General features: G+C 40.7%; 1 protein-coding gene across 2 annotated transcripts in view; it reads left to right on the top strand.

Moving 5' to 3' along the window:
• Positions 1–24711, top strand: part of ISPD (isoprenoid synthase domain containing) — a 233898-nt gene that overhangs the window by 74339 nt on the left and 134848 nt on the right. For both annotated transcript variants that reach the window (XM_019534084.1, XM_019534074.1), the window contains exons 4-5: positions 5491–5595; positions 19196–19241. In XM_019534084.1, coding sequence (XP_019389629.1) covers positions 5491–5595; positions 19196–19241 — 151 coding nt within the window. The remainder of the gene's footprint in view (positions 1–5490; positions 5596–19195; positions 19242–24711) is intronic.

Genomic DNA, 24711 nt, shown 5'->3' with positions numbered 1-24711 from the left:
ATGGGTAGCCTGCTCAGCCAATCAGCAGCAAGGGGAAGGGGTGGGGGAGCAGCCAAGATGGCAGTCACCTTTACGTTGGTGGCTGTCTTCTTGCTGGTGGGCTGTGAGGCCAGATGGCAGCGGTCATGAGGACTGCTGGCTCCCACTGGAGAACCAGCACTTTATTTTTAGTAAGATTTTTTTTTTTACTTTTGTGAACAATGCCCAAATTTGCAGACAAGGCCTGATCTTGTGATTTCCACAAAATCCTGAATTAAGTAGGTCTCTGCTTACTAGGATACACAATAGCAATGACTTACATTAATAAACACAGTGCTTATGTCACCTTGGATTTAAGGGTAAAACAGGTCCACTGGCCAGGTTTCTCAGTTTCCTTGAGGACTTGTCATGATTTGGTTTTGCTTTGTCACTGAGCTTTGGAGAAATCTGCTGTCTCAGTTTAACCGTGATTAGATACCTAACACAGTTTTCTATATTTGGTTATGCTTCAGAGCTATACCTTTTCCATTTCCTTGTACAGTAAAAGCTGGTTATCCGGCACTTCATTAACCAGCATGCTCTATTAACCAGCATGCTGGTTGACGCCAGTCAATTCAGCAAAAGCAAAACTGGAAATGGGACTTCTGGTTTCACTGAGCCCCACTTTGCACCACGGCCCAGGGCAAAGCAGCCTGCGCAGGGCCCCGCTCCCTGTCCCCCAGCACACTGATGCCACGGGAGGGATGACACGGTGCCTGTCCCCTGGCACACTGACGCACCAGGTGCGATGGGAGTGGCGCTTTGTCTGACCAGGCAAAGACACCTCTCAGTTAACCAGCATATTTGTTTATCGAGCACCCCCCATTCCCCATGTATGCCTGATAACAGAGCTTTTGCTGTATTATATTAGTGTACCTTATCACTGTTTACAGTGCATGCTCAACTTAGATCATTGCTGCACAGGTCAAGCTCAGGTCAGGTCATGACATGGTATATGTTACCCATGGCTCATGTTGCATCTGACCCACGTATGGCCTACACTTTGAATACCTTTCCTAGTCTGTTAAAACCACGTTTCACCTGGGTTTCTCAAAAAGTAGGGTGGATCTTATCAAATGATTGCAAAATAATATAATTTACCTTGATTAAATGGAGAACAGTCAGCATGGATTCACCAAGGGCAAGTCATACCTAACCAACCTGATTGCCTTTAGTGATGAGCTGACTGGCTTTGTGGATGCGGGGAGAGCAGTGGATGTGATATATCTTGACTTTAGCGAGTTTTTGGTACAGTTTCCAACAATATTCTTGCAAGCAAACTAAGGAAGTATGGGTTGGATAAATGGACTGTAAGGCAGATAAACTGGCTGGATCTTTGGGCTCAGAGGGTAGTAGTCGATGGCTCAATGTCTAGTTGGCAGCTGGTATCAAGTGGAGTGCCCTAGGGATTGCTCCTGGGACCAGTTTTGTGCATTACCTTCATCAGTGACATAGAAGATGGAATGGAGTACATCCTCAGCAAGTTTGTCGATGACATGAAGCTGGGGGAGTAGTGGATACACTGGAGGGTAGGGCTAGGATCCAGAGAGATCTAGACAAATTGGAGGATTGAATCAAAAGAAATCTCATAGGATGTGTGCATGTGCAGGGGCATGCTCTTCCCACAGCAATAGCAATAGCACCAGCACCATGTTTGTATTACTGTCTTTTGTCTGAGGGTGGGGTGGGGGAGGCTGGGGCCAGCACCTGTGCTGGCCCTAGCAACCTTACCTGGGATCCTGAGGCCTCCTGGGGCAGCAGTGGCACAGATCCAGCCATTCAGAGCCTGGCCAGCAGCCAGAGCATGGCTCTGGCCAGCCAGGTTCTGTTTCTGGCGACACATGATGCTGCTGCTGCTGCTGCTGCTGCTGCACATACCATACCACTTTTCTTTTTTGACATTGGAATTGCCCAGTGTCAAATTTTTGTTTGTGGCACTGTGAACAGGTTCCCACCAGCTGCATGTGGTTTGCAGTGCCTCAACAGCTTTGAGGTGCTGCAAACCTTACGTGCACACTCATTGGATGTATCCATGAGGCTCAGTAAGGACAAGTGCAAAGTCCTTAGGATGGGACAGTCCCGTACACTGGTTCAGGCTGGGGGCCTATTGGCTAAGCAGCAGCTCTGTAGAAAAGAACCTTTATAATGGACAACAAGCTGAATATGAGCCAACAATGTTCCCTTGTTGTCCATGAGGCTAATGGTATACTGGGATGCATTAGTAGGAACATTGCCAGCAGATCAAGGGAAATGATTATCCTCCTCTATTCAGCACTGTTAAGGCAACATCTCGAATACTGTATCCAGTCTTGCCCCTTCCTGCAATACAGAAGGGATGTGGCCAAATTGGAAAGGGGCCAGTGGAGGGCAATAAAAATGGTTAAGGGGCTAGGGCACATGACTTACAAGGAGAGTCTGAAAGAGCTGGATTCTTGTCTGAAGAAGATAAGAAAGACTGAGTGGGGTTTAATAGCAACCTTCAATTACCTGATGGTGAAAGGTTGTGGAATCTCCATCCTTGAAGGTTTTTAAGACCCAGCTAGATAAAGCCTTGAGTAGGATGATATAGTTGAGGATGGTCCTGCTTTGAGCAGGGGCTTGGACTAGCTGACCTCCTGAAGTCCTTTCCAACCCTAATTTTCTATGATTCTATGAAATAATGTTTGAAAACTAACCTTGTGCTACTTTTGGGCAGGGCTTTGATATTTTGCAATAAACTCCAAAGTAAATCTGCTGGGAGTGAAATACCACAAAACTATAGGTAAGCCTCAGCATACAATACAGAGTACATACATTTCAGTGAATTTATGACCGTTCATTGTTGCTGAGGCTTTTTGCGCATCTTGAGAGGAGTTTTGGTTAGAATATAATAAAGTGCAAGCATCTAGGTCTTAAAAGAAGCATGGGTCATCTTCAAGTCCTCCAGTAACCAAAGATGCACACATTTTAGTATTTTGAATATCCAGCTGCTCAAACATATCTTTAAATAACTTATTTTCCTCTTTATTATTGAAGACATCTGCTCTCCTTTTGTTCTGGAGATAGTTTGCACCAGATTTCCAGCTGTGTATCTGCTGTCTCAAATATCTGCTCCAGAGCTTAAACTCTCCCAGTGTCATTGAGCCTCGTGTCTGTGATAGTTACAGGAAACTGTACCATGTGACCAGCTCATGAGAAGGTGAGGGGAGAGGGAAAGAATAAAAAAAGGAACCATATGATGATTTGTCTGAAGACTGAAGTAGTTCCAAGGCTCAGGCCTTTTAGAGAATTAAGCTGATGGTGTTTGGGATGCAGGAGTTGGTGGGACTATTACCTATAAATGTTCTGCTTTTTTATAGCAGACATTCTGCAGGTAAGGTTGAATCTCATGTTACGAATTTCTCTGAGAACCAGCAAAGCTTCTAAAGAAAGCACATTAAAAATAGTATTAAAATTTTACTTGTATTCAGGTCTGTTAATAAGAATCTAAGTGACTTTGAGTTGAGACTGTCCTGTCTTTTCACTTCTTTTCTTAGCTGACATAATTTCCATAGACTGTCCCATAAAACTAGTGCATTTAGGTTTAAACAATTAGAGCTAGTTCATAGTGGTAAATGTCACAAGAGTACAAGTGTTAGTGAAATATGTTTTTAGTTATTTCTGTGCTTTGTGTCTGATTTAATTTCATTTCTTGAAGTCAGTCATACCCTAATGATGGTTTATCCTCTTTATGAAACATTTCCCCTAGTAATGATATATAATTAATGTTTTGCTAAAAAGCTGAAATTGTTCCATCTTGCCCCTGTATCATTTGGTACACATGCATTTAAAAATAAAAACAATTTTAATTATATGCTAGTGATTTTAAAGATACAAATTCCTAAAACTTTATCTTGTTCATTCATTTTAAGGCAGTGGAATCTTTCTGATTTGTGATTGTGTAGCGTTTCAGCATATTACTAGGAAATAACTAGTATACATAAATAATCTCCTAATGATAGAAAATGTCTAGTAACAAACTTCTGGCATGTAGACCCACTTGAATATCACAGGTCTTACTGGTGATTTTTTTTTTTTTTTTTTTTTTTTTTTTAACATTTTGCCTCTAAATCTTTGTATATTTGAAACTTAAATCCCCATATTGAGGTGCCTAATTCTCCACTCCATTACATTTGTTGTTGGCATTATTTAGTTCTTGAACATGTAAATTCTGTGGAATTTAAATAACATTGTGACACCTTTATATTGCTACTGTTAATGCCACAAGGTTCCTGAAACATGGCCTCCCTCTTCATCATGTATTATAACTTATTTCATTCTCCTAATTTCATGGTCCTAAGTACTTACTCAAAGCTGTTAAAACCTACTCTGAGAAATATGTTGCTATATTCATTCTTTCCCTTATATTTGGTATGTTAAAGAATCTTTTGTTGTTGTTGTTGGTTGCAACCTCTGACACGGACTGGGAAAAAATATTGTAAATATTGTAAAAAATACAATTAGGATTTCATGAGACATTTCCATTTATTAATAGGTGTTTGGATGCATTTTTCTGAAATAATACTTATTTCATTGAGACATTACAAAATCTGAGCAGAAGCAAAGGAAATTTTCTTGACTTACGCATTTCCTCAAACAGTTTAGCTATACAAGAACACGACTAAGTGAATTGGATTGCAATTTCTGCTTATATATTTGACCAGCTTAATTCTTAAAAATAATTTTTGTTGTATTGAGCTGTTTTTCTTTTTCCTTTTCTAGCCTGAGTGGAAGAGAGGGAAGAGAGGGAATTTAATTAATTCAGTCGTTAATTTGCTCTCCTCAGGATGTTATTTGTCCACAGGGAGACACTTGAGTATTTCCCAAGTGAAGCTCTCTCCACTGGCATCCTTTCTCCCACCTCCTCTTGGTTTGGAAAAGAAGAATGTGGATCCCTTCTCAGCTAATAAATAGTCCTCAAATCATGGAGTAGACTAGAGGCCACTCGGTTTATACCAGGACCAGAGCAGCCTGAGGTTCAAGAAGTCAGAAGCACCTCCTTGAAGAACCCATAGCCTCTACTTTGGGTCTCTGAGGGTACCTTGGCTAAGGAGACACTATGTTAGCTTCACAGTCCTAGTATTCTTGTTGTACAAGCCCTCAACATTTAGATGTCCTCAAATGATAAGACCAGCTTTTGTACTGCAGTTCAGAGGTTACTGCATCCAGCTTATTGGCTAGAATCCTCATTACTTGAGCTGTGAAGTGTTCCTTCTAGCCACTTGAGAAATGGGTATGCTTCAGTACAGTCCTCACCATCTAGGTTGTTGCTAACATGGAACTTTGTTACTGAAGAGTTCTCTGTGCACACGTTTGAGAAGAAATATGGTGTTTACACACACCCCCCCTCCCTAATTTAAATCAGGATAAAAAATATTCTCATACAAAGTGATGTTGCAGTTATGTTTCAAGAGTATAAAAGCTTTTTTTTTTTCTTATTTTTAATTACTACAGTGCAATGACTATGACCTGGATTATGGCACAGAATGTTTGCACTTAGCTTTAAAGTACTGTAAAACGAAAGCCAAACTCATTGAAGGATCACCTGACCTCTGGAAGGTAAGAACAATACTGATCTTTTTTAGTATAAACAACGCATTTGTCAACATTTCAGATACAAAATATTACAGTTTCTTAACTTACAGTAATTACACTTTTCTTTAATGAGTATAAAAGTTGTAATTTACAGCAGCTTGTCTAAATCTATTTCAGTTATGCAGCTAGTCCAATAAAAAACATCACCCACAGCAATCCTTGCTGCTTGTGTATCCTCTTCGAAAAAAACCACAAAACAACTCTTCTCTCTTGGTTGTCATAAATTCCCTTAGGGAACTGTTTGCTTGGGACCCCCAGCTTTGTCTAGTCTTACTCTAAGTAGCCCCTCCAGCCTGGCGAGGTGTGGCTTCCAGAGTGGCATGAGCTTCTGAATTCATGTGACTTCAAGACTCAACCATTTGGTCCCTGACCTTCCCTGGTTACCCACGGCTGTCCTTTAGAGCCATGACAGAACCTCAGTGCAGCTCCTGCGACCAGAACTTTACCTCTTCAAAGGGGACTTGTGGGTGAACTCCTTTCCCAAGCAGATGGCTTCTCTTCAACAGAGGCATTTATCGGGCAACCGTAGCATGAAAAGCAAAGTCCTTTCTCCCCTCCAAAGGGTTAAGCAGCACCTCTGTCCCCAATACAGCCTATACCGCCTCTAAATACCCCAAAGTTAGCCTGGCTTTTCTCCTACAGTCTCTTAGGGATTCTAAGCTCTTCAATGTGCTTTGTCCATTGTTTTATGCTTCTCTTGACACCACCTGCATGTCGTCTGGAAAATATGTTTACGTAGCTCACCTTGTTGAATTGTCAATGTGACACTTCCCTTCTTTGTCACTCAATATGTCTTCTGTCCCTTAGAAAAGCAGCCATGGTTCCAATCTCTCTAAATTCTCCCTGCCACTCCCCCGAGCTAGTCAGGGAAACTGAGGCATGCAACATTATTACAACATAAAGGCATTTAAACCAGAAATATTACCACAAAACTAGATTTTCTTACAGTGGTTCCATAGGAGTTCATTGTAATGAGGTTGTACTGTAATAGGCTAGCGACAGGGTATTCTGCTTAAGCCTCCATTTTGCTATTTTCTGAATAGACCTAAAATGCAGCCCAGTTACAGCAATATAATTCAGTTTTGAAGTCACGAAGAAGTGATTCACAGTACCTCTAGTAATTCATGTAAGATATACAAGGTCTCTGGCTTTGCAACAAGAAAATACGAACGGAATAGATTCATGAAAGTTTAGGAGTCCTTAATATACTTTTACCTTTGAGAAAAGTAGGAGCCCTGAAGGAACTGGCTGAGCTTATAACTGAGCTTATAGCAGGGCCATTGGTAAAGCTGTTTGAAGGGTTGTGAAACTTGGGAGTTGTCCTGGATGACTGGAAGAGGGCCAACATGGTGTCTATCTTCAAGAAAGAGAAGAGGGATGACCCTGCAAACTATAGACCGGTCAGTCTGACTTCAGTCCTGGGAAAAAACATTTGAAAAATTTGTTAAGGAGGTCATCAATTACAAGCCGGCAGCCGGTGGGGTATTTAGAAGTAACTAACACGGCTTTGTCAAAGGTAGATCATGCCTGAACCGCTGTCCTTTCTGTGACCAGGTAACTAACCAGCTGGACGAGGGTCACGAGGTTGATATCATTTACTTAGACTTCAGTAAAGCCTTTGATTCTGTTTCCCACGAGATCCTCTTGACTAAGTTGGAGGCTCCTGGGCTGGACCAGTCTACAGTGTGGTGGATGGACAAGTGGCTTAGAGGCCAATCCGAGAGAGTTGTAATCGATGGGATGGCCTCCTCCTGGAGGGCTGTCTGCAGTGGTGTCCCTCAGGGATCTGTGCTTGGACCTGTGCTCTTCAACATACTTATTAATGACTTGGATGAGGGGTTGGAAAGCTCAGTGATTAAGCTTGCAGATGATACTAAACTGTGGGGAAATGTGGGCACATCAGAGGATAGGGTAAAGATCCAGGATGACTTTGACAGACAGGTTTTTGGGCAGAATGGAATCAGATGACGAGTAACAGGGAGAAGTACAGGGTTCTTCACCTGGGTAGGAAGAACCTTCACCATAACTACATGATGGGTGGTGGCCCACTGGCTGACACAGCACCTGAACAGGACCTGGGGGTCACAATCGACCAGAAGATGAACAGGAGTCAACAGTGCGATGAATTTGCTAGCAGGGCAAACAGCTCTGATGTGCATCAGCTGATGTGTTGCCAATAGATCCAGAGGGGTATTCCTTCCACACTTTGGTGTTGGTGAGACCACAGCTGGAGTACTGTGTCCAGTTCTGGGCACCACACTTCAAGAAGGATGTGGATAAGCTCGAGAAGGTACAGAGGAGGGCCACCCATATGAATAGAGGCCTGGAGGATAGGCTCTCTGAGAAGAGACTCTGGGAACTGGGCCTGTTCAGTCTGAGTAAGAGAAGACTGAGGGGGGACTTCAGAGCTGCCTACAAGTACGTTAGGGGTGAACATCAAAATCCAGGGGAGCAACTCTTCAAGAAGGAAGCTGAAAGGAGGATGAGGACCAATGGGCACAAGCTAATTGAGGGAAAATTTAGGCTGGACATAAGAAAAAACTTTTTCTGTAAGGGTTACCAGAAACACACCCAGCAGAGGGTGTAGTCACCATCCTTAGATGCGATTAAGATGAGGCTGGATAAGTACCTTGTTGAGCTTGTTTGAGCCCAATAACTTCTTGCTCGTGGCAGGGAACTAGATTTGGTGATTTTACAGATCCCTTCCAGTCTTTCTATTTTATGATTCTAAAATATTCAAATTGTTAGGAAAAAATCATTCTCGCTTCCTGGGCTTCGCTCCAGGTTGAAGGGAGTTCGATACTCTTATGTGAGACTTCAGCTTGGGTCTATTTCAGTTAGGGAAAAATTGAGTTGGAATTTTCTGATGCACTGCATAATGCAAGCACCAAAGTGAAAACTCACTCACAGTAGGTATTCACCATGTAATTATCCCTCTCCTTTCTTGTGAGCTATAACCCCTCAGTGAAATAATTCACAATTTTAACTTTAAATTATCATTGTTAGCCACTTGAATTACTATTACCTTGACATAAACAGGATCCGTTTTAGGCTGTTTACACTGTGTTACTGGCACTTTGGTCATTTTTTGGAGGTTTTCTCTGGAACCATAAAGGCTTTTTTTACTTTAAAAAATATGAACCCTGAGAACAAGATGATACCTTTAAAAAAGATGTAGTTACCCTTTGTAGTCCACATTTTTACAGGCATTTCTTAACATCTAAGGTGGCTGACATTTGATAGATGTACTTCAGTGAAAAGGAGTAGGCATTTTATCTGTTGATACTCCAGTGAGTCTTATTCTCTTGTTTATGGTTTATGGCAACAGTGTAGGAATGCACCTGGGCAACCATAGCACGGGGGCAGCAGTGACTTCCAGTTGCTGCTACAATAACAATTACCAGCAGCAGACACTTATTTTAGCCCCCTGCCCCTCTTCCCAGGTCAGCACCTGGGATGGTTGCCCTGTCTGCCACCCCCACTGATTTATGGTTATGGTGTTCCATCAACTTGGGTCTCCATGTTAGGGCAAATTGTTACTTTTGATTTTCTTTCTCATAATATATTCTTCATTTTAGTTTTCCTACTTTTTCCTTGAGTATCTCGTGTATTCTCTCTTGCCCAGATGTCAGGGTGGCAAAAATCTTGGTTTTAGTGATGTATCAAGCATGCTTTTCATTTCAGAAAGATCTGAAATGGTGATTAAGTCTTCCTCAAACATTCTTTTTATTGTGAAATATTGTTTGGCAATGACTCTCTAGGTCCCCTAACTACTGGTAAGGGCTGATGTGGAGTGAGGTGGCAGAGACTATTTCTGTAACTTAAAGATACTTCCTTTCATTGCTGGATTTGGATTTGTGTGACATTTATTCCTTCAATCTGTTCTTCTCCTCTAAGTAGCGGTTGTGTTGTGCTGTTTTTCATCAATCTTTTTATTATTTTATGGTAAGTGCATTGTTAGGTCTGGAGCCAGTTCAGAACACTTCACCTTGACAGTAAGTTTCCACCCACCCAACACTATGTTAAGTAAGATAAAAGTAAATGTTACATAAAAAGCAAATTTAATGAATATTCAGAACTATCTGTGAAATTTTTAGAGTACAAATGTCTCTAGTAAATCAGCAGAATTTAAAATACTCCTTTGTTCTGGTTGCATAAAGTAAAAAATTAAATCACTTTAGGGTGAATCTCTCTCTCTCTCTCTCTCTCTCTGTCTTTGTCTCTCTCTTATACATATAAAATATATATATAAAAAATCACAGCTGGTCTATCTTTTTCTTCTTACTTGTTGTTCCTACAAATCAGATTCTGTCATGCTTATTAATGCCGAACAAAATCCTACTCCTTGAATAGTCCCATTGTTCTCAATGGGATTATTTGCAAAGTAGGGTGCTACTCAATGGAAGAGAAACAAAAAGTGTAGTATGTTCTGTGCAATTTTCAGACATGTCTAAGGCTTTTAGCAGAAAAGTAGAAGTCTTTCGACCCTTTCCTGCACAGTGCTTAGCACTTTTCAGAATTGGAAATGTTGTGCTCAGCCTATATGTTAACTCCACATTAGCTTATTACGTGCAATGAATACCTAATATAATGTTTATGGGCTTTTCCTATGAAACTTTTCGGTGCTGCAGTGAGTCATATCATACTTGCCAGGAACTGATATGAACCCAGAGGGATCAACATCAGTCTTTCTACTTCCAACATAGAAAAAAGACTCCACCCGTATGAATAAGAACTGAAATAATGATGCTTCAAAGGGCTGTTGAGCATTCAGTATCTGTAATAGAATGACTGCAGCCTATTATCCCTTATAAGTTGGGAAACAATTTTTGAAGTTATTAAGAAATGTAACTTCTTCCAGTTTTGCATCTTGCATCAATTATGGACTTTGTTCTTACTTTGTAACTTGATATAACACTCTGTATGAAACACTGTAAAACAATTGAGAGGAGGTACATGACTTTATTTTTAAGTGCTTCTTTCAGCATCTTAAATAACATAATAAGTAAGTACATAGGATTCTTTTCCCAGCCCATCTTTCTTGAGTTTTCTAGCTTCATTTAGCCTTTTTCTTTTTGGATTTCTATATCACAACTTTAGCTTGGAGAATTTTTAAAATTAGACTGTTTCGGATTCTATTCAAATATGACCAGGAGTTATAAGTTGAAACCAAATTTTTCCAATAAGTGTTTTACATATGACAAAGCAATGAAATGCAGACAAAAGTTCTCTCAAAGGACTCCAAACAATCTGGGCCTTCAATAAATTGTCAGCCCATCAACGTAGCTTCCTTCAGGTATAACAGAATGTCAATATACTGCATCAAATAAATGGTAAAGAAGAAATGTTGATGTAACTAGGAGGTTTACTATTACCCTCATTATTAAATTCCACCTTCTTAGGGGTCTAAAATCACTGGGTCAGATATACAAGTCCTCTATATAAAAGGCTTTCCTCATACAATATTGTCCTTGAGCAAAGAGTTCGAGGAGCAAGTCTCATCTTGAGCAATATTAGCTGTTCATTGACTTGGACCAATCTGAGAAAATGATTTTATTAAGTGCATTGTGTTCCTGGTATTACTTGAGGGTGTTCTGTTTGAAAGTTATTTGTACCTCTAGCAATACTTGAAAATGTAGATAGACTCCCCACTGGCTTTTTGCTACCCTTGATCCATTTATTCTTGATGCGCTTTACACACAGTTACTGTTTGTGGGTATTTTCCCGCTTTCAATGAGAATATTTCTCCTGTATTAATTACCTCTAGAGTTTTATTATAAAAACCAACCTTCTGTCAACCTGTTATAGAATAATAAAGTCATAGCATCATAGAAATTAAGGGCTGGAAGGGACCTCGAAAGATCATCAAGTCCACTCCACCCTCCCTACTCTTGGCAGGAATACTGCTGAGATGAAATGATCCCAGTATGGGGTCTGCCCACTCTCCTATTGAAGACTTCCAGAGTTGAGGGCTGTAAGACCTCCTTGGGAAGTCCATTTCAGATACTGGTCACCCTCACCATAAAGAAGTTCTTCCTTGCATCCGATAGAGTAGGGATTTTTACATCTCGGCTATAAGGTAATTGAGCTGGGGGATGGGGTAATTGAAGCCAAAAGATTGGTGGATATCATCAGTCACTTTCTGCCAATATATTATCATTCTGTTTCTTGGACAACATGGAGGAAAAAACAGTAAATGGAGACTGAGCAGATGTTATGGAGGAAAAAGAATATTTTTTCTTTTCATAAAGCCGATGTGTATCTAAAAGATCTGAATAAATATTGTAAGTGTTTATTAAAATTGCATTTAAGTGCAGTGTTGCTTAAATCCTATACTACAGAAAGATAGTATTTGATTGTGCTTTTTTATCAGCAAAATTAAGGGAAGAGTTACTGGGTGACAAAAACCACCATCACAAGGCCCATAGCATCTAGATTTGGAGGGTTAGGGCCTAGACCTGGGGATACTGAAGTGGCCCTATTGGCCCTGGGCTCCCTAGCCAGGGACAGAAGGACAAGTTGTAGTCAACATCTGTAGTCGCTGATTCCCAGGCTATCACTCTTAATGCCTTTAGGTTCAATGTAACCAGAGGAGAAACACCTCCCTGACTTGGCTTTCCACCTAGAGAAATATGCTGATTATAACTCACTGTCTTCTTGTGCATGAGGTGGTGGTCCATTCATGATACCTCTAATTAGCTGACTTCAGATGCTTTCAGGACCTTGTGAGATGTGTGGCACAAGCTATTTAGATTCATCCAGAGATAGTTGAGGAGTCTACGCACGAGTTAGTGGATATTTTACAGCAGTTCTTTTCCAGGAAGTTGGCTCCACTTGTTAGCAAGACAAGATGTTTCTGGCCAAAGTGTCATGGTGGATGCCAGAAACCTCTGCTTCTGTGGCCAGGAAGGTAGACAAGTGCTATCAGATTCCTTCGAGGTTTTTCTAAACTCAATCAACACCATTATCATGGGGTGTGATAGCTGCCAACAAAAACCCGAATGGTTTAGAAGCAATCGCACAGACAAGAAGGTAAGAGGTTGAGGCTTGCTGGGCTGGAAACCTTACTTATTAGTGAGTCTTCCATTGGAAGACAAACTAGCAGACACTGTTAGCCTGATAGTATGGTCTCATATAGACTCAAAAATCCTATTTCATGTATAAGCTCTTGGATGGTGTTTGTGGCTGACTGGTGGCCCAGACTTCTTCACAGGCGGTGGAGGGTGTTCTGTTTGTATTATGTTCTGTGGTTGTGGTCTTGGTAATAATAATCTGACTCCAGTTTGTTCCAGGAGGTAAAAATACAATTCAGGATATCCCGTTGGAGAGGGCAGAACTGCTTAGCTTTCATACTGATTAAGTCCCACATACAATTACAATATAGGGCAACTTTCCCTCTGAATATATGTGCCTGCCATGAAAAAAAAGCCCATAAGCCCCAAGCTCAAAAGCATCCTGCTTATCTTGTGCCATATTCATCCTTGTGTAGGGAAACAGAGCTATTGAGAAAATAACCATACTCCCTGTGACATGAAGCTACCTTCTTCAACCATCCTGTCAACCTACCACTCTGCTGGGCAGCAGGTAGAACTTCTGACAGGTCTAACAAGAGAATCTATCTGCCAGCCCAAATTCCAGATTTATTTTACACTTTCTGAGAACTGTTGGTTCACTGCAAACAAGCCGTGGCCAATGTTCAAGGTCCTTCTTTGCAGCACTGCAGCCTAACCAGTCATTCCACAGTTTGTATTTGTGCATACAATTATTCTGTCCCAAATACAGAACTTTGCATTTGACCTTGATGAATTGCATCTGGTTGATTGCAAATCATTTTTTCCAGTTTATCCCAGTCATGGATCCTAACCCTACCCTCCATATTGTCTGCAACTCCTTCCAACTTGTAACATGCAGATTTGCCAAAATGTGCACTCAATCCCATCATCCAAACTATGGAGGTATTTAACAATGGTGGACCCTGTACAGACCTTTGGGGAACCCCACTTTATACCTCCTCCCAACCAGGCATTGAGTCATTGATTACCACTCAGTACTTACTGTGAGATATGTATTGAATTTGCACAAGAAAGTGGATGTATTGAATATCCACATGAGAACCTACTTTTACTTTTTGTTGAATCTCTTTTCAACAGATGCTCACAGTATAGTCCATACTGGTCAGCCTGTTAGCTCTTTTACCCACGTGTGGCTGGAATCATTTTTATTTCTGAATGCCCTTGGACAAGCACAACCCCGACACAACTGATTCAAAGTATATTGACATTGACTTTTATTGATACCAGATGTAATTATATTTCTTGCCGCTTGTTCTTTTTGTGAAAAAATATTTTAAAAATTAGTTTTGCTTACAGTAAAACTGGCTAACTGTGAAGGAAGCAATGGCACAAATAAAACAGAATCTGTTTGGATGAAAATCACTCTAGGTGGGCAAACAGTAGAAATCTCGTACTGAGAGAGGCAAAGGTTGCTATAGTAGACTTCTAGTCTCAGACTTGGAAATAGGCAGGGATGGATCCAGAGGGGATCCAGTGGTGCGGTTCCACCCCTCTTTGCTTCCTACTTCACCCAAATGTTAAAACCAAATGCCTGGAAGGAGGAGCAGTATTTCTGTTCAGATAGTTCTGCAAGAATAAATTGACTTGAATTATTGTCATCTCCCTGTTTCCTGTTAATTTGTTTCCAGTCCCCAGGTGTTAATGATTCTCTATCCTTTAAAAACGGTCTTAACGTTCCACTATTCAAACTGTCCTTTCTTCTGCAATTTTGCTGTCTATTAGACATTACCAGAAATTGCTCGTTTCTATTTCACAGCTCTGCAGACTGTTTTTAGCTGTAGCGATACGAACTTGGGTGACTGACAGCAAAATATTAGAAGTACTGTCAAGATGCTTTAGTGTGCTAGATTTTGTTCTGTGAATCTGAATGAGACACATATCTAACTATAATGATTACAGAACTAATGAGACAATATCCTTTGACTATTGAATATTTTTGCCTAGTTGTGTTTTTTTAACTTAATATGTAACCTAGCAAATTAGTGCATGTTGCACTAGTTATATTTGGCTTTGCTTTTATCTTAAACTGAATAATATAATGGTAGTCCCCTACCATATTAGTAAAGCCTCTAGTATGCCTTTAACTAGAGAAACGGGTTGTGCTATACATGATGAGGTGCCACACTGTCTACCCCCCCTTTTTTGAAACCTTAGATCCATGTAGAGATGGCTATAAGATGATGGGAGAAATAATGTTGGGTTTGTGTGATTATGGTAGACTTCTTATCTTTCCAGAGAGAGATTGGCAAGTAAACATTATTAATAATTGTAAATGAGCCAGTTTTGAATGAGAACGGGCAGGTTTCTCTATCAAACGGGTGATGAACCAGCGAGAGGTGAAACTATTTTACATTTTGTTTTAGTAAGCAGGGAGCTTCTTACAGAACTGCTAATTATAAAAAAAAAATCTTGAGTTTATTTGGTTTATTTTAGTTCATTAGCAGGATAGATGTATAACTAAGGTTTTAGACTTTAGGAGCATAGCCAGACAGGCAGGAACATTTGTTTCCCCAGGGGCAAGTAGCAGTGGCACAAGGGGGGGCCACTGCTCCTTGTCCCTAGGGAATGCCTGTGCCACATGTGCACTGGCATGTGGCAGGTTACCCCAGGTGGGGTAAGAGAAGCTGGGGCCAGCAACTGTGCTGGCCTCAGCAGCCTTACCTTGGGTCCTGGGGGCCTTCGGGAGCTGCAGCTGCAGCACTCCTCCAGCAGGAAGCCAGGCTGGCAGCTGCTGTGTCTCTGGCCCGCCAGGCTCCGGTTTTGGGCATTCTGCGCAGGCACCATATATGCACCCTGATTTTTTTTTGGTGTGGGTTTTTTTGATCCTGGGATTTCCGTGCAAAGTAGCAGTGCGGGGAGCAACTGCATGAGTGGTGTGTGGCACCACAGATGGGGTCTGTGGTGCTACATACCACACGTCCATGCTCATCTGGATGCACCCAGAAGGGAAACTTACAGGAACTCTAAGAAGTTAGTAATAAAAAGTGTTATGTTTTGGAGGTCACAAAGTATGGAAATTAAAGAAAATGTTCAAATGTCTACTTAAGCTTAGAAGAAAATTTAAACAAATAACAAATGGTACTTTGATTATATAAATACAAAGAAAACCAAGAAGGAAGAAGCATAAACTATATACTGAGAACGGGATGGAGATTGAGGATGACCCTAATTCTAAATCAGTATATTGCTTCAGACTTCCATAAGAAGCCTGTGAAAGTTTGAGGTATGCACACGTGCACGCACGTTTTGCCTCCTTTATATTTAATATTGAATGCTTTGCTTGGATCTAGATAACTAGACCCATTATGTCGTTCTCTTTCTTTTTAAAAAAATACAGGGACTACTTTTAATATTCTCTAGTCATAAGAAACTACCTTCAAGTTAATAGAGTTACTGAAAGTGCTAGCTAATGGATTTTTAATTATATGTGCTCTTTCAGTTTTATGTAACAGAGATTATATGGACCCTGCGATTTTTTTGTTTGTTTGTTTGTTTTGGGTTTTTTTGCAGTAAGCAGTCCAAGTTCTGCTTTCAGCTATACCATGCCATTATCCTTATATAAACTTTCATACATATTGGAGACTGAGGAAAAAGTATTCAGTTAGGAACTAATACCAAGAACTTTTATCATAAGCTTGGGGCTTTAGATTTTTGGTCACAAGACTGTTACTTCTTTAATGTAAATAATTCTTTATAATAATTCCTGTTGCATTGTTTCCATATTGCAAGCCTCATCAAGATAATTACCAACAGTTCACTTGCTGCTTTGAGTACAAGCTATTATGTTCAGCCAATAACTACAGCTGTGAGAGGGTTCACATAAGACTCCCTCCCTTCAGTTTGCTGAGCAGTCATGTTGCAGCTACCTGGCATGCACAGTGTCTCCAGGAGCGTTGCTTTTCCAGTGAAGAAAGCAGCTTCCCCTGCCTTAAAACTTTCACCCTTATTTTGGGGGGCTAATTTTGTGGGGAAAGGCGCATGTTGTACATAACAAAATACAATAATACCGTATAAGGTTACCATATTTCCAGTATCAAAAAAAGAGTAACCTGTGTGGGGAAAGGCGGGGAGGGACATATGATTGTGGGGGGAACAGTGATATGCTCTGCTGCCCCCTTTCCCCACCACACCCATACCCCCACCTATTCTCTCTCTGCCAGGACCTGTGCAGAGAGCATGTGACCCCTCCCGACTGCCAGTCACCTTGCCCACTTCTCCCAGCCCCAAACAGCCAGCCTGGGAAAGCAGAGGCAAAACAAAAACCCGGACATTTCCTTGCATTTTAAAAACCTGCTCAGACACAAGGGTAGGGGGCCAAAAAAGCGGGCACGTCTGGAAAAACCCAGACATATGGTAACCCTAAATACTGATAAATGATCAGCTGCATATAAATTAGTCACAAGTAAATTTATACTGAAAACTAGAAACAGTGCAGTCCTGGGATGGCCTTCTGAACAAGGCATTTTTCTTGCAAATGAGGGAGATCTCTTCACTTTGCTGTTGATACAGATGCAGTCTAGTGGCAGAAACGAAAGAAAGTAGTCTGAAGGTGAAGTGCAGCCTCCTGGTAATAGGAGGAGGTTGAACATTTAAACATTTTTTGCCATGAGGGTAGGTGGATTGCAGTATTTTAGAGTCATCTTATTCTTCTTGTATTCTTCTCATAAACTAGATGTTTTTTCAGAATTGTGCACAAGCGATGGCTTTTCTGTCACTGTAGTGAGGTCCTTCTTCTTACAGGTCTCACCAAGGAGTCGGCAAATAGGCAAATGAGCGCATACTCCATAGTCTGCACTTCATTGTACTCACATATATTCATGTCATTAGGAGTAGGCACATTTGATCATGTTTGTTTTTGACCTTCCAGTTTGTGTGTTCAGGCAATTCAGGCATTGCCAGATTGGCCAGTCAAGATCTGCCTCTCTTGGATGGTCCTCCTGGGGATCCAGGTCCACTTCAGAGCACCTGCTTGCACATAATTTTTTCTTCCATAATCTCAGTCAGGCCCTGGCAGCCATTGTGTCCAGAGGTGCAACACTGGGCACAAAATTTTTTCACATTTTAAGCCATTTAATTACTTTTGTGTCTCTGTGATCATAGAGTGGATGTCTGGGGTCTTCCATCTGCCATGATCTTTCTTTTTGGCTTGCTGCCTTCTGATATCAGGTGGTACAGTGCCAGCTAGTAAGTAGAGGCTATCCTTTGGTGTTGGCTTTAGACATTGTGTTACTTCACAACAGCTGTCATTTAGAACTGTGTCTATTTTCTTGGCATGAAATGATTGTTCTGATCATACTGGGCATGCATACTCTGCAGTGAAGTAGCGCAAAATGATAGCAGTGGTTTGAAATGTAGCTGTGTTCACTCCCCGCTTTGAGGTGACCGACTTTGGAATATGTTGTTGTAAGCTATGACTTTTCCTTTCATCTTCTCTACTTGTGCTTTGAAAGTATGTCTAATGTAACACACAAGTACACAGGGTTTGGGTGATTGTAAGTAGTGTTCCATCCCAGATGATTTTTAATTTCTTCTTAGTGGCATAGGTGAAAAGCTGTGACCTGCGTCTTGGTTGGGTTGGCATGAAGCTGGTTCTTACTGCAGTAATCTGAGAGGTTGCTCGGTGTGCATGTCAGTCTGTTCTTGACTTTTGAGGGGTTTTTCAGAGAAGTTTGTCTTTGAGGATCTGCTTTTAGTTTAGAACCAAGGGAATTTGCTGATTCTTGTGAAGACCCTGCATTCAGCTTTTTTCCTTTGTTCATATTCTTTCACTTAAGCTTTCGCTATGCTTACAATATTTGTTGAAATGTATTGTATATAATCATTGAATCTCATGCTTCAGAGTTTTTGATGGTGATCTGTAAGGGGAAGAAGAAATTTTCTTTTTTGCATGGCATAACTTGGGCTTTTAGGTTTTTTACTTTCCTCTTATGCATCAAAGATTAGCTGGAGTTACAGATGAGATATTAAGTGGGGTGCAGTAATAGTTATAAACATGTCAAGTGCCCAGCTGGTGTCTTGTTCATATGCTCAGAGTTAAACTGATTGCCAGGGTTAGGGTTAGGAAGGAATTTTAAGGGAGATTGTACTTGATGACAGAGCTGGTCACTTCCAGTCCTATATTTTTGTATTTTAGCATAGAAAAATAAACCTTGTGCTAAGAAAGGATGAAAGACACGAAATCATGGTGTTTTATCGTAAGAAAAATATGCTTGTTACAATTCTCTAAAGAGTTTTAAAATGTGCTATGGTTTCAAACTAATTCTAAATAGATCTAGCTATTTAACAACAGAATATGGTTCTAGAGAATCTCTTGTGATTTTTGGAAGTTTTGTTTTCCTGATTTGCCAAGCATATTTACTTTAATTAAGAAATTGACAATATCATTTGTTTATGGTATTTCAAATATAAAGAATTGCCTTCAGGGTACTATTTTATTGGTTTTACATTCCCTTCTGCTCTGCTAAGTCTAATGAGCTTTATCTGTCCTTTAGGTGACCTACAAGCGGGACCTGTATGCAGCTGAATCGATTATTAAGGGTATGTGTTTGTCCTTGTTACTGTCGGCTTATTCCCCTTTCCTAAATGTAACTTAGAATTTAGTGTGACAGTGTTTTAAATGCCTGTAAGAGAAGTCTTATGATCAGGAACACACAACCAGGCATTGGTTTTGTTAGGATTTTGGGGATTACAATTTATATTATTCATCATCAATGAATTTATCTTAATTAATACCAATTAATAAAGATTAAAGGTAATAGTCTTACTGTTGTATATTTGAAAAAAAACTCTCTAGAGAGGTAAAAGTTATAAAATCGTGTAATTATTTTTACAGAAAAGAGATGGTTAGTTTATTATTCAAATGTAAATGAAATGCAGACAAGTTTGTTAGTTTTGTATTTCTTATGACTTTTAGTTTTTTCAGTGATTTGTTTGGGTTGCTGTTTACTTCAGAAAATTGAGAATATATACTCTTCAGAGTTCTTTACTTCTAAGTCTCTTAATGTACAATTCCTTGTTACCCTGTAGTGCTTTGACGATATGACAGATACAAGCTAATTTGTGATAATTTATAAATGTATATTGGCTTAACTATTGGGATGTCTTTATTGTATGAATTTACTGAGTTAATTTAAAGTCAGTCTATAAGAAAAGAGGCACAAAAGTTAAAATAAACAAACAAAAACAACCGCTCCCCTGTCTCAAGATTTAGCTGGCCCATGGTAAGTCCTTGAGGATTTTTAAAGGATAGAGGAAGAGCCATTATCACTGAGGAATCTGGCTTGATCTGCAGATCTTACTAGACCAGGGGTCAGCAACCTTTTTGGGAGTGGCTGGGCCAATTAATGCAGCCTGCTCCAAAAGCAGGGTGATGCTTATGACCTAGCCACTGCTGCTCCTTCTGCACCCAAATTCCTGGCAGTATGCTTCGAACCCAGCTGCTGCTTTCCCCCCAAGCAGTTGAATTGTAATTAATGTCCCAGCTTCGCAGGCCAAATGAAGTAATTTGGTAAACCAGCTCCATCCTGCAGGGCCAGAAATTGCTGACCCCTGTACTAGACTAGTTTGGTCTAGAAGGCCAAAAGCCAAGAAATTTGACAAAAAGAAAGGAAATCTGTTAAGTTGAAAATAAGCTATCTTTTTAGAGAAGACTAAACTAATGCCAGGATCTGCCAAGGTGTCTGAAGAGTTTAGGGTTTCCTGGAGGATGGCAAATCTTTGAGCTGTTTGCATAAAATCTAGTATCAGTCTACTCAGCTGAATAAATTAGCCCATGCAGAGCTCTGGACTGCAATAGCTAGACAGCTACCAATATCTGTGTTAGATAATTTAAACATAGCTCAGGTATCTATATACTTATAGTTATCTAAGGCAGTCTGTAAGAAAGGGGGCAGAAAAGTAAAAACAAACAAACAAAAACCCCAAACCAAATCAAAAGAAACCCCTTCAAGATTTAGCCATCCCATAACAAGGAGATAACTCAGGTATCTGCTACACAGTGATCTTCATAAGACTCCTAAGAGCCTGCATTTTATTGACACAATCAATTTTATTTGCAAATCTCAGTGTTTATTTTTCTTCATATTTGTTAACTAGAGAATTCCAAGTCTGCCTTTCCCATTTGAATTCCCTAAACATTAGGCTGAAATATGCTGTCTCTTGTTTTTTTTCCCTTTTCGCTTTATGACTTCTGTACCCTTGGTTAAGCTTCAACAACATGGGTGAAGGTGTTCTATCCAGTCTATTATATAAATTGATGGTTTGAGTGCTCTCTTGGGGAGTGAGAAATGTGGGTTTAAATCATCTGTGATTGAAGAGGGTCTGTAACCCTGTTCTTTAACTTCCTGTAGGCTGTTACTTAAAAGCAGGCAGTATAACTGCTTACTCTTGGAAGTATACTAAGGCATATTTGATCACAAGTGAACATATCTGCCTGTTCTGGAGATTGAGTCAATTGGATCAACCTCCTGGGGCAAGGCTAAGTATTGAGTATTTCGACCCTTAAGTGTATACAACCAAATGACCAAATTGATTGTGGCCTACATTTAATTCTAAATGAACTTTTTCTAGAATGAAACAAGCAATTAAAAAGCAAATTTAAAAATGCTTTGATGACTTTTACTCTATAAAATGGATTAAGTAATAAAGTATTGTTTATGAAATAATTGTGCACATAGAATATTTCATGTTTCAACATGATACTAAATCGAGCAGCAAATTTATATACTTGATAAATAGAAATTACATTGGAACTGATAATTTAACTTGAATGATGGCAACACTAATAAAGGTAATAATAGCTTAGAGTTATATAGGATAAAATACACACATGTACACATCACTCTTCAGATTTTTTTCTTAAGTTTTCCTCTTAATAGCTTTGTATTTGGTACCAAAGATGCATCTCAAATTATTGGCTTCAGCAACAACCCGTACACCTGGCAGCAATGCTGGCATTGCTGGGCACGGGTTTTTGACAATTAACTGATTGTCAGCCTGATAGTTCTCAAACTGGACTTGGGATTGTTCAGCCAGGGCTGAGAGTCAGTTGATTGTTAGCCCTGGACCCAAGGTTGTCTGGTCTTGGCTGACACTCAGCTGATTGTTGGTCCAGTTTGCAGGGCTGGGGTCCCAACTTGCAACTTGCTGGTGCAGAGGGAGCCTGGGCTCATGATCCTAAGCTCCCCCTGCAATGGCAAGTAGTATTGGTGTGATTGGGATATAATAATCCCTGATCCCAAATTCATGCATCTTGCCATGCATGTATGGCATTGTAGGAGGCACAATTGTTGGGACTGGGGTCAGATCCCATTGCAATATTAAGTGAATGTATGTCAGGGGCCTTAGGCATACATTTTTTAATATTTAGTCCCACATGTGTATGCGCGTGTGCACACACACACACACATTTCAAAAGTAAAGCATGATTAAGACACAAACTCTGCTTATTTACAATTTTTATCATTAAAATCTAATTTTAACAGAAATGCAGTTTTATAAAAATAGTGAAGATATAGTCCTGTGAATTTTGTTTAAATTTGAATATTATTCTTCAAAATGAAGAAAACATATGCAATCTATAGATAAAATATTGATCTTCTGTTCTAGTGCATTTGAAATGAAAAAGGAAATTAAATAGTACTTTTATGTAGTAAAATAAGGAGAAAAGATCAAATAACATAATTAGATAACAGTACTTCTTTTAATTTTTTATTTAGTGAATACATTCAATCTCCTATATGTACACAAGAATAGAAATTAGCTTTAAAAGTGAAATCTCTAAATTAAAGAAATCTAAGCAGTAACCGTATAATAAAATACTGAAAAGTAAATTTAAATCTAATTTTAAATAGCTTAAGCGTTTTTTATATTCATTAGATCCTAGATTCATAGTTGATGTGAGTGAATAAAGGTAAGCTAATTTATGTAATCTGAGAATCTAACCAAGGTCTTCATAGGGGAACTTCTAATTGAACTAGCATATAATAGGTTCTAGTTTCCTTCTATGTAGTGCTCATCTGTGAAGCAAAGATCTGCAAAGATGAATTTCCTCCAATAGTGTTAATAATTTTTTTGCATTGAGCCAAACTAGCAAATTTGTTCTAATACTATATATATATAATGTTTATAACAAGTGCTTGTCCCAAGGGTGGCCACTGAGTTTGGTCTGGCTCTCTTTGGGTACTCTCCCCTTCACTCTTCTTCCACGCCTTAATGTTGGTGCCTTTTAGCGAAAAGGGAAGCTCAGATAGGCTCTGCTTTGGGCCTTAAGGACTAACTACATGGCTCCAACTGTCCCTTACACCAAGCCCATTCCTCACAGGTGCTATCAGTCATCTCAGTCTATAGCCCTCTTGGGTCATGGTCTCAGTCCCTATGACTAGGCCTCCCTGCCCTGGCACTTCGCCTACCCTGGCTATTCCCAGGTGCTGCATCCTGCCCCTTCCTGGGCCTTAGGTCCTTGGCCCCAATCTCTGGGCCTTTTTTGCCTTGTCTATACCCCTCTCTGGGCTTTGGGACTCTGCCTCCAATATCTGGGCTTCTTTGCCCTACCTTTGTCCCTCTGGGTCTTAGGCCCCTGGCCCCAATCTCTGGGTGTCTGTGCCTTGCCTCTGCCCCTCTCCAGGCTTTGGGCCCCTGCTCTGATCTCAGACCTTTTCCTGGACTCTGGCAATGCTCCCAGGTCTCTGACCTTCTCTGTCCCTTTCCTGAGCTCTGGTCTTACTCCCAGGCCTTTGGCCCTACCCCTGGGCCTGTTGGAACCTCTTCCATTCCTCAGTCTCATCCACAACCCCCCAGTGCTGCTTCAGTGCTGTTTATCCCACCTCAGCCATTACCCAGGAGCCCTGCTGCAGCTCTGCTGCCTGGGAGCTCTTTTCTCTGCAGCTCTCAGGGCTAGAATGCCTGACCAGCTCAGGCCCTGACCTTATGTGCTGGTAGCCTGGCCCCTTGGTGGTCAGGTGACTCCCCTGATTGCCACCTGAGCCCTTCACTGCAGCTACATCTCCTCTTAAAGCAGCAGACATGCACTAAGTGCCCTGTCACAATAATCACTTAACAAAGAAGTATTTTACAAATATAAGGGGTGTTCACTTGTCTAATTAGTTTTGTTTATACGAGGGGCAGTTGTGCTCTAGTTAATCTTGCCCATCTTCACAGTGTACATATTGTGTACAATATACGTATTTTGTATAATTTCATTGTATTCTCACTTACCTTGTTTTCACTGAAGCCAATACAATGTTTTTCAGGTACTGATCATAATTGAATGCCAATGTAAAGTAAAAGTAAAGGACAGTGTGGTAATGGCTGGGAAGATATATGTGCTCTATACATATAACATTTTGCTATCATCTTAATGTGCAGTGTATCTGTGTTAGTTTCATAGTTCCTAGGGTCAGAAGGGACCTGAACAGATCATCTAGTCCGACCCCCTGCCATGGCAGGAAAGAGTACTGGGGTCAAACAACCCCAGTAAGGTGTTCATCTAACCTCCTCTTAAAAACCCCCAGGGTAGGAGCCTGCACCACATCCCTTGGAAGTTCGTTCCAGGCCCCAGCCGCCCTGACTGAAATAGTGCTTCCTGATGTCTAACCTAAACCTACCCTCTGCCAGCTTGTGACCGTTATTCCTGCTCACTCCCGGCGGTGCTCGGGGGAACAGTGACTCCCCCAATGCCTGATGATCCCCCCTGACTAGTTTATAACAGGCCACAAGATCCCCCCTCAGCCTTCTCTTGTGGCGACTGAACAGGTTCAGGTCCTGCAGCCTCTCCTCATAGGGCCTGCCCTGCTGTCCCCTGATCATGCAAGTGGCCCTCCTCTGGATCCTCTCCATGCTGTCCACATCCCTCTTAAAGTGTGGCGCCCAGGACTGGACACAGTACTCCAACTGCAGCCTGACCAGTGCCACATAGAGGGGGAGGATCACCTCTTTTGACCTGCTTGAGATGCATCTGTGGATGCATGACAAGGTACGGTTGGCCTTCCTAACTGCCTCCCCACACTGC

This window comes from Crocodylus porosus, unplaced genomic scaffold (assembly GCF_001723895.1).
Source record: "Crocodylus porosus isolate Cpor-Errol unplaced genomic scaffold, CroPor_comp1, whole genome shotgun sequence".
Lineage (NCBI taxonomy): Eukaryota > Metazoa > Chordata > Crocodylia > Crocodylidae > Crocodylus > Crocodylus porosus.
Note: the sequence above shows the minus strand (reverse complement) of the source record. Positions and strands in the feature narration are given on the sequence as shown.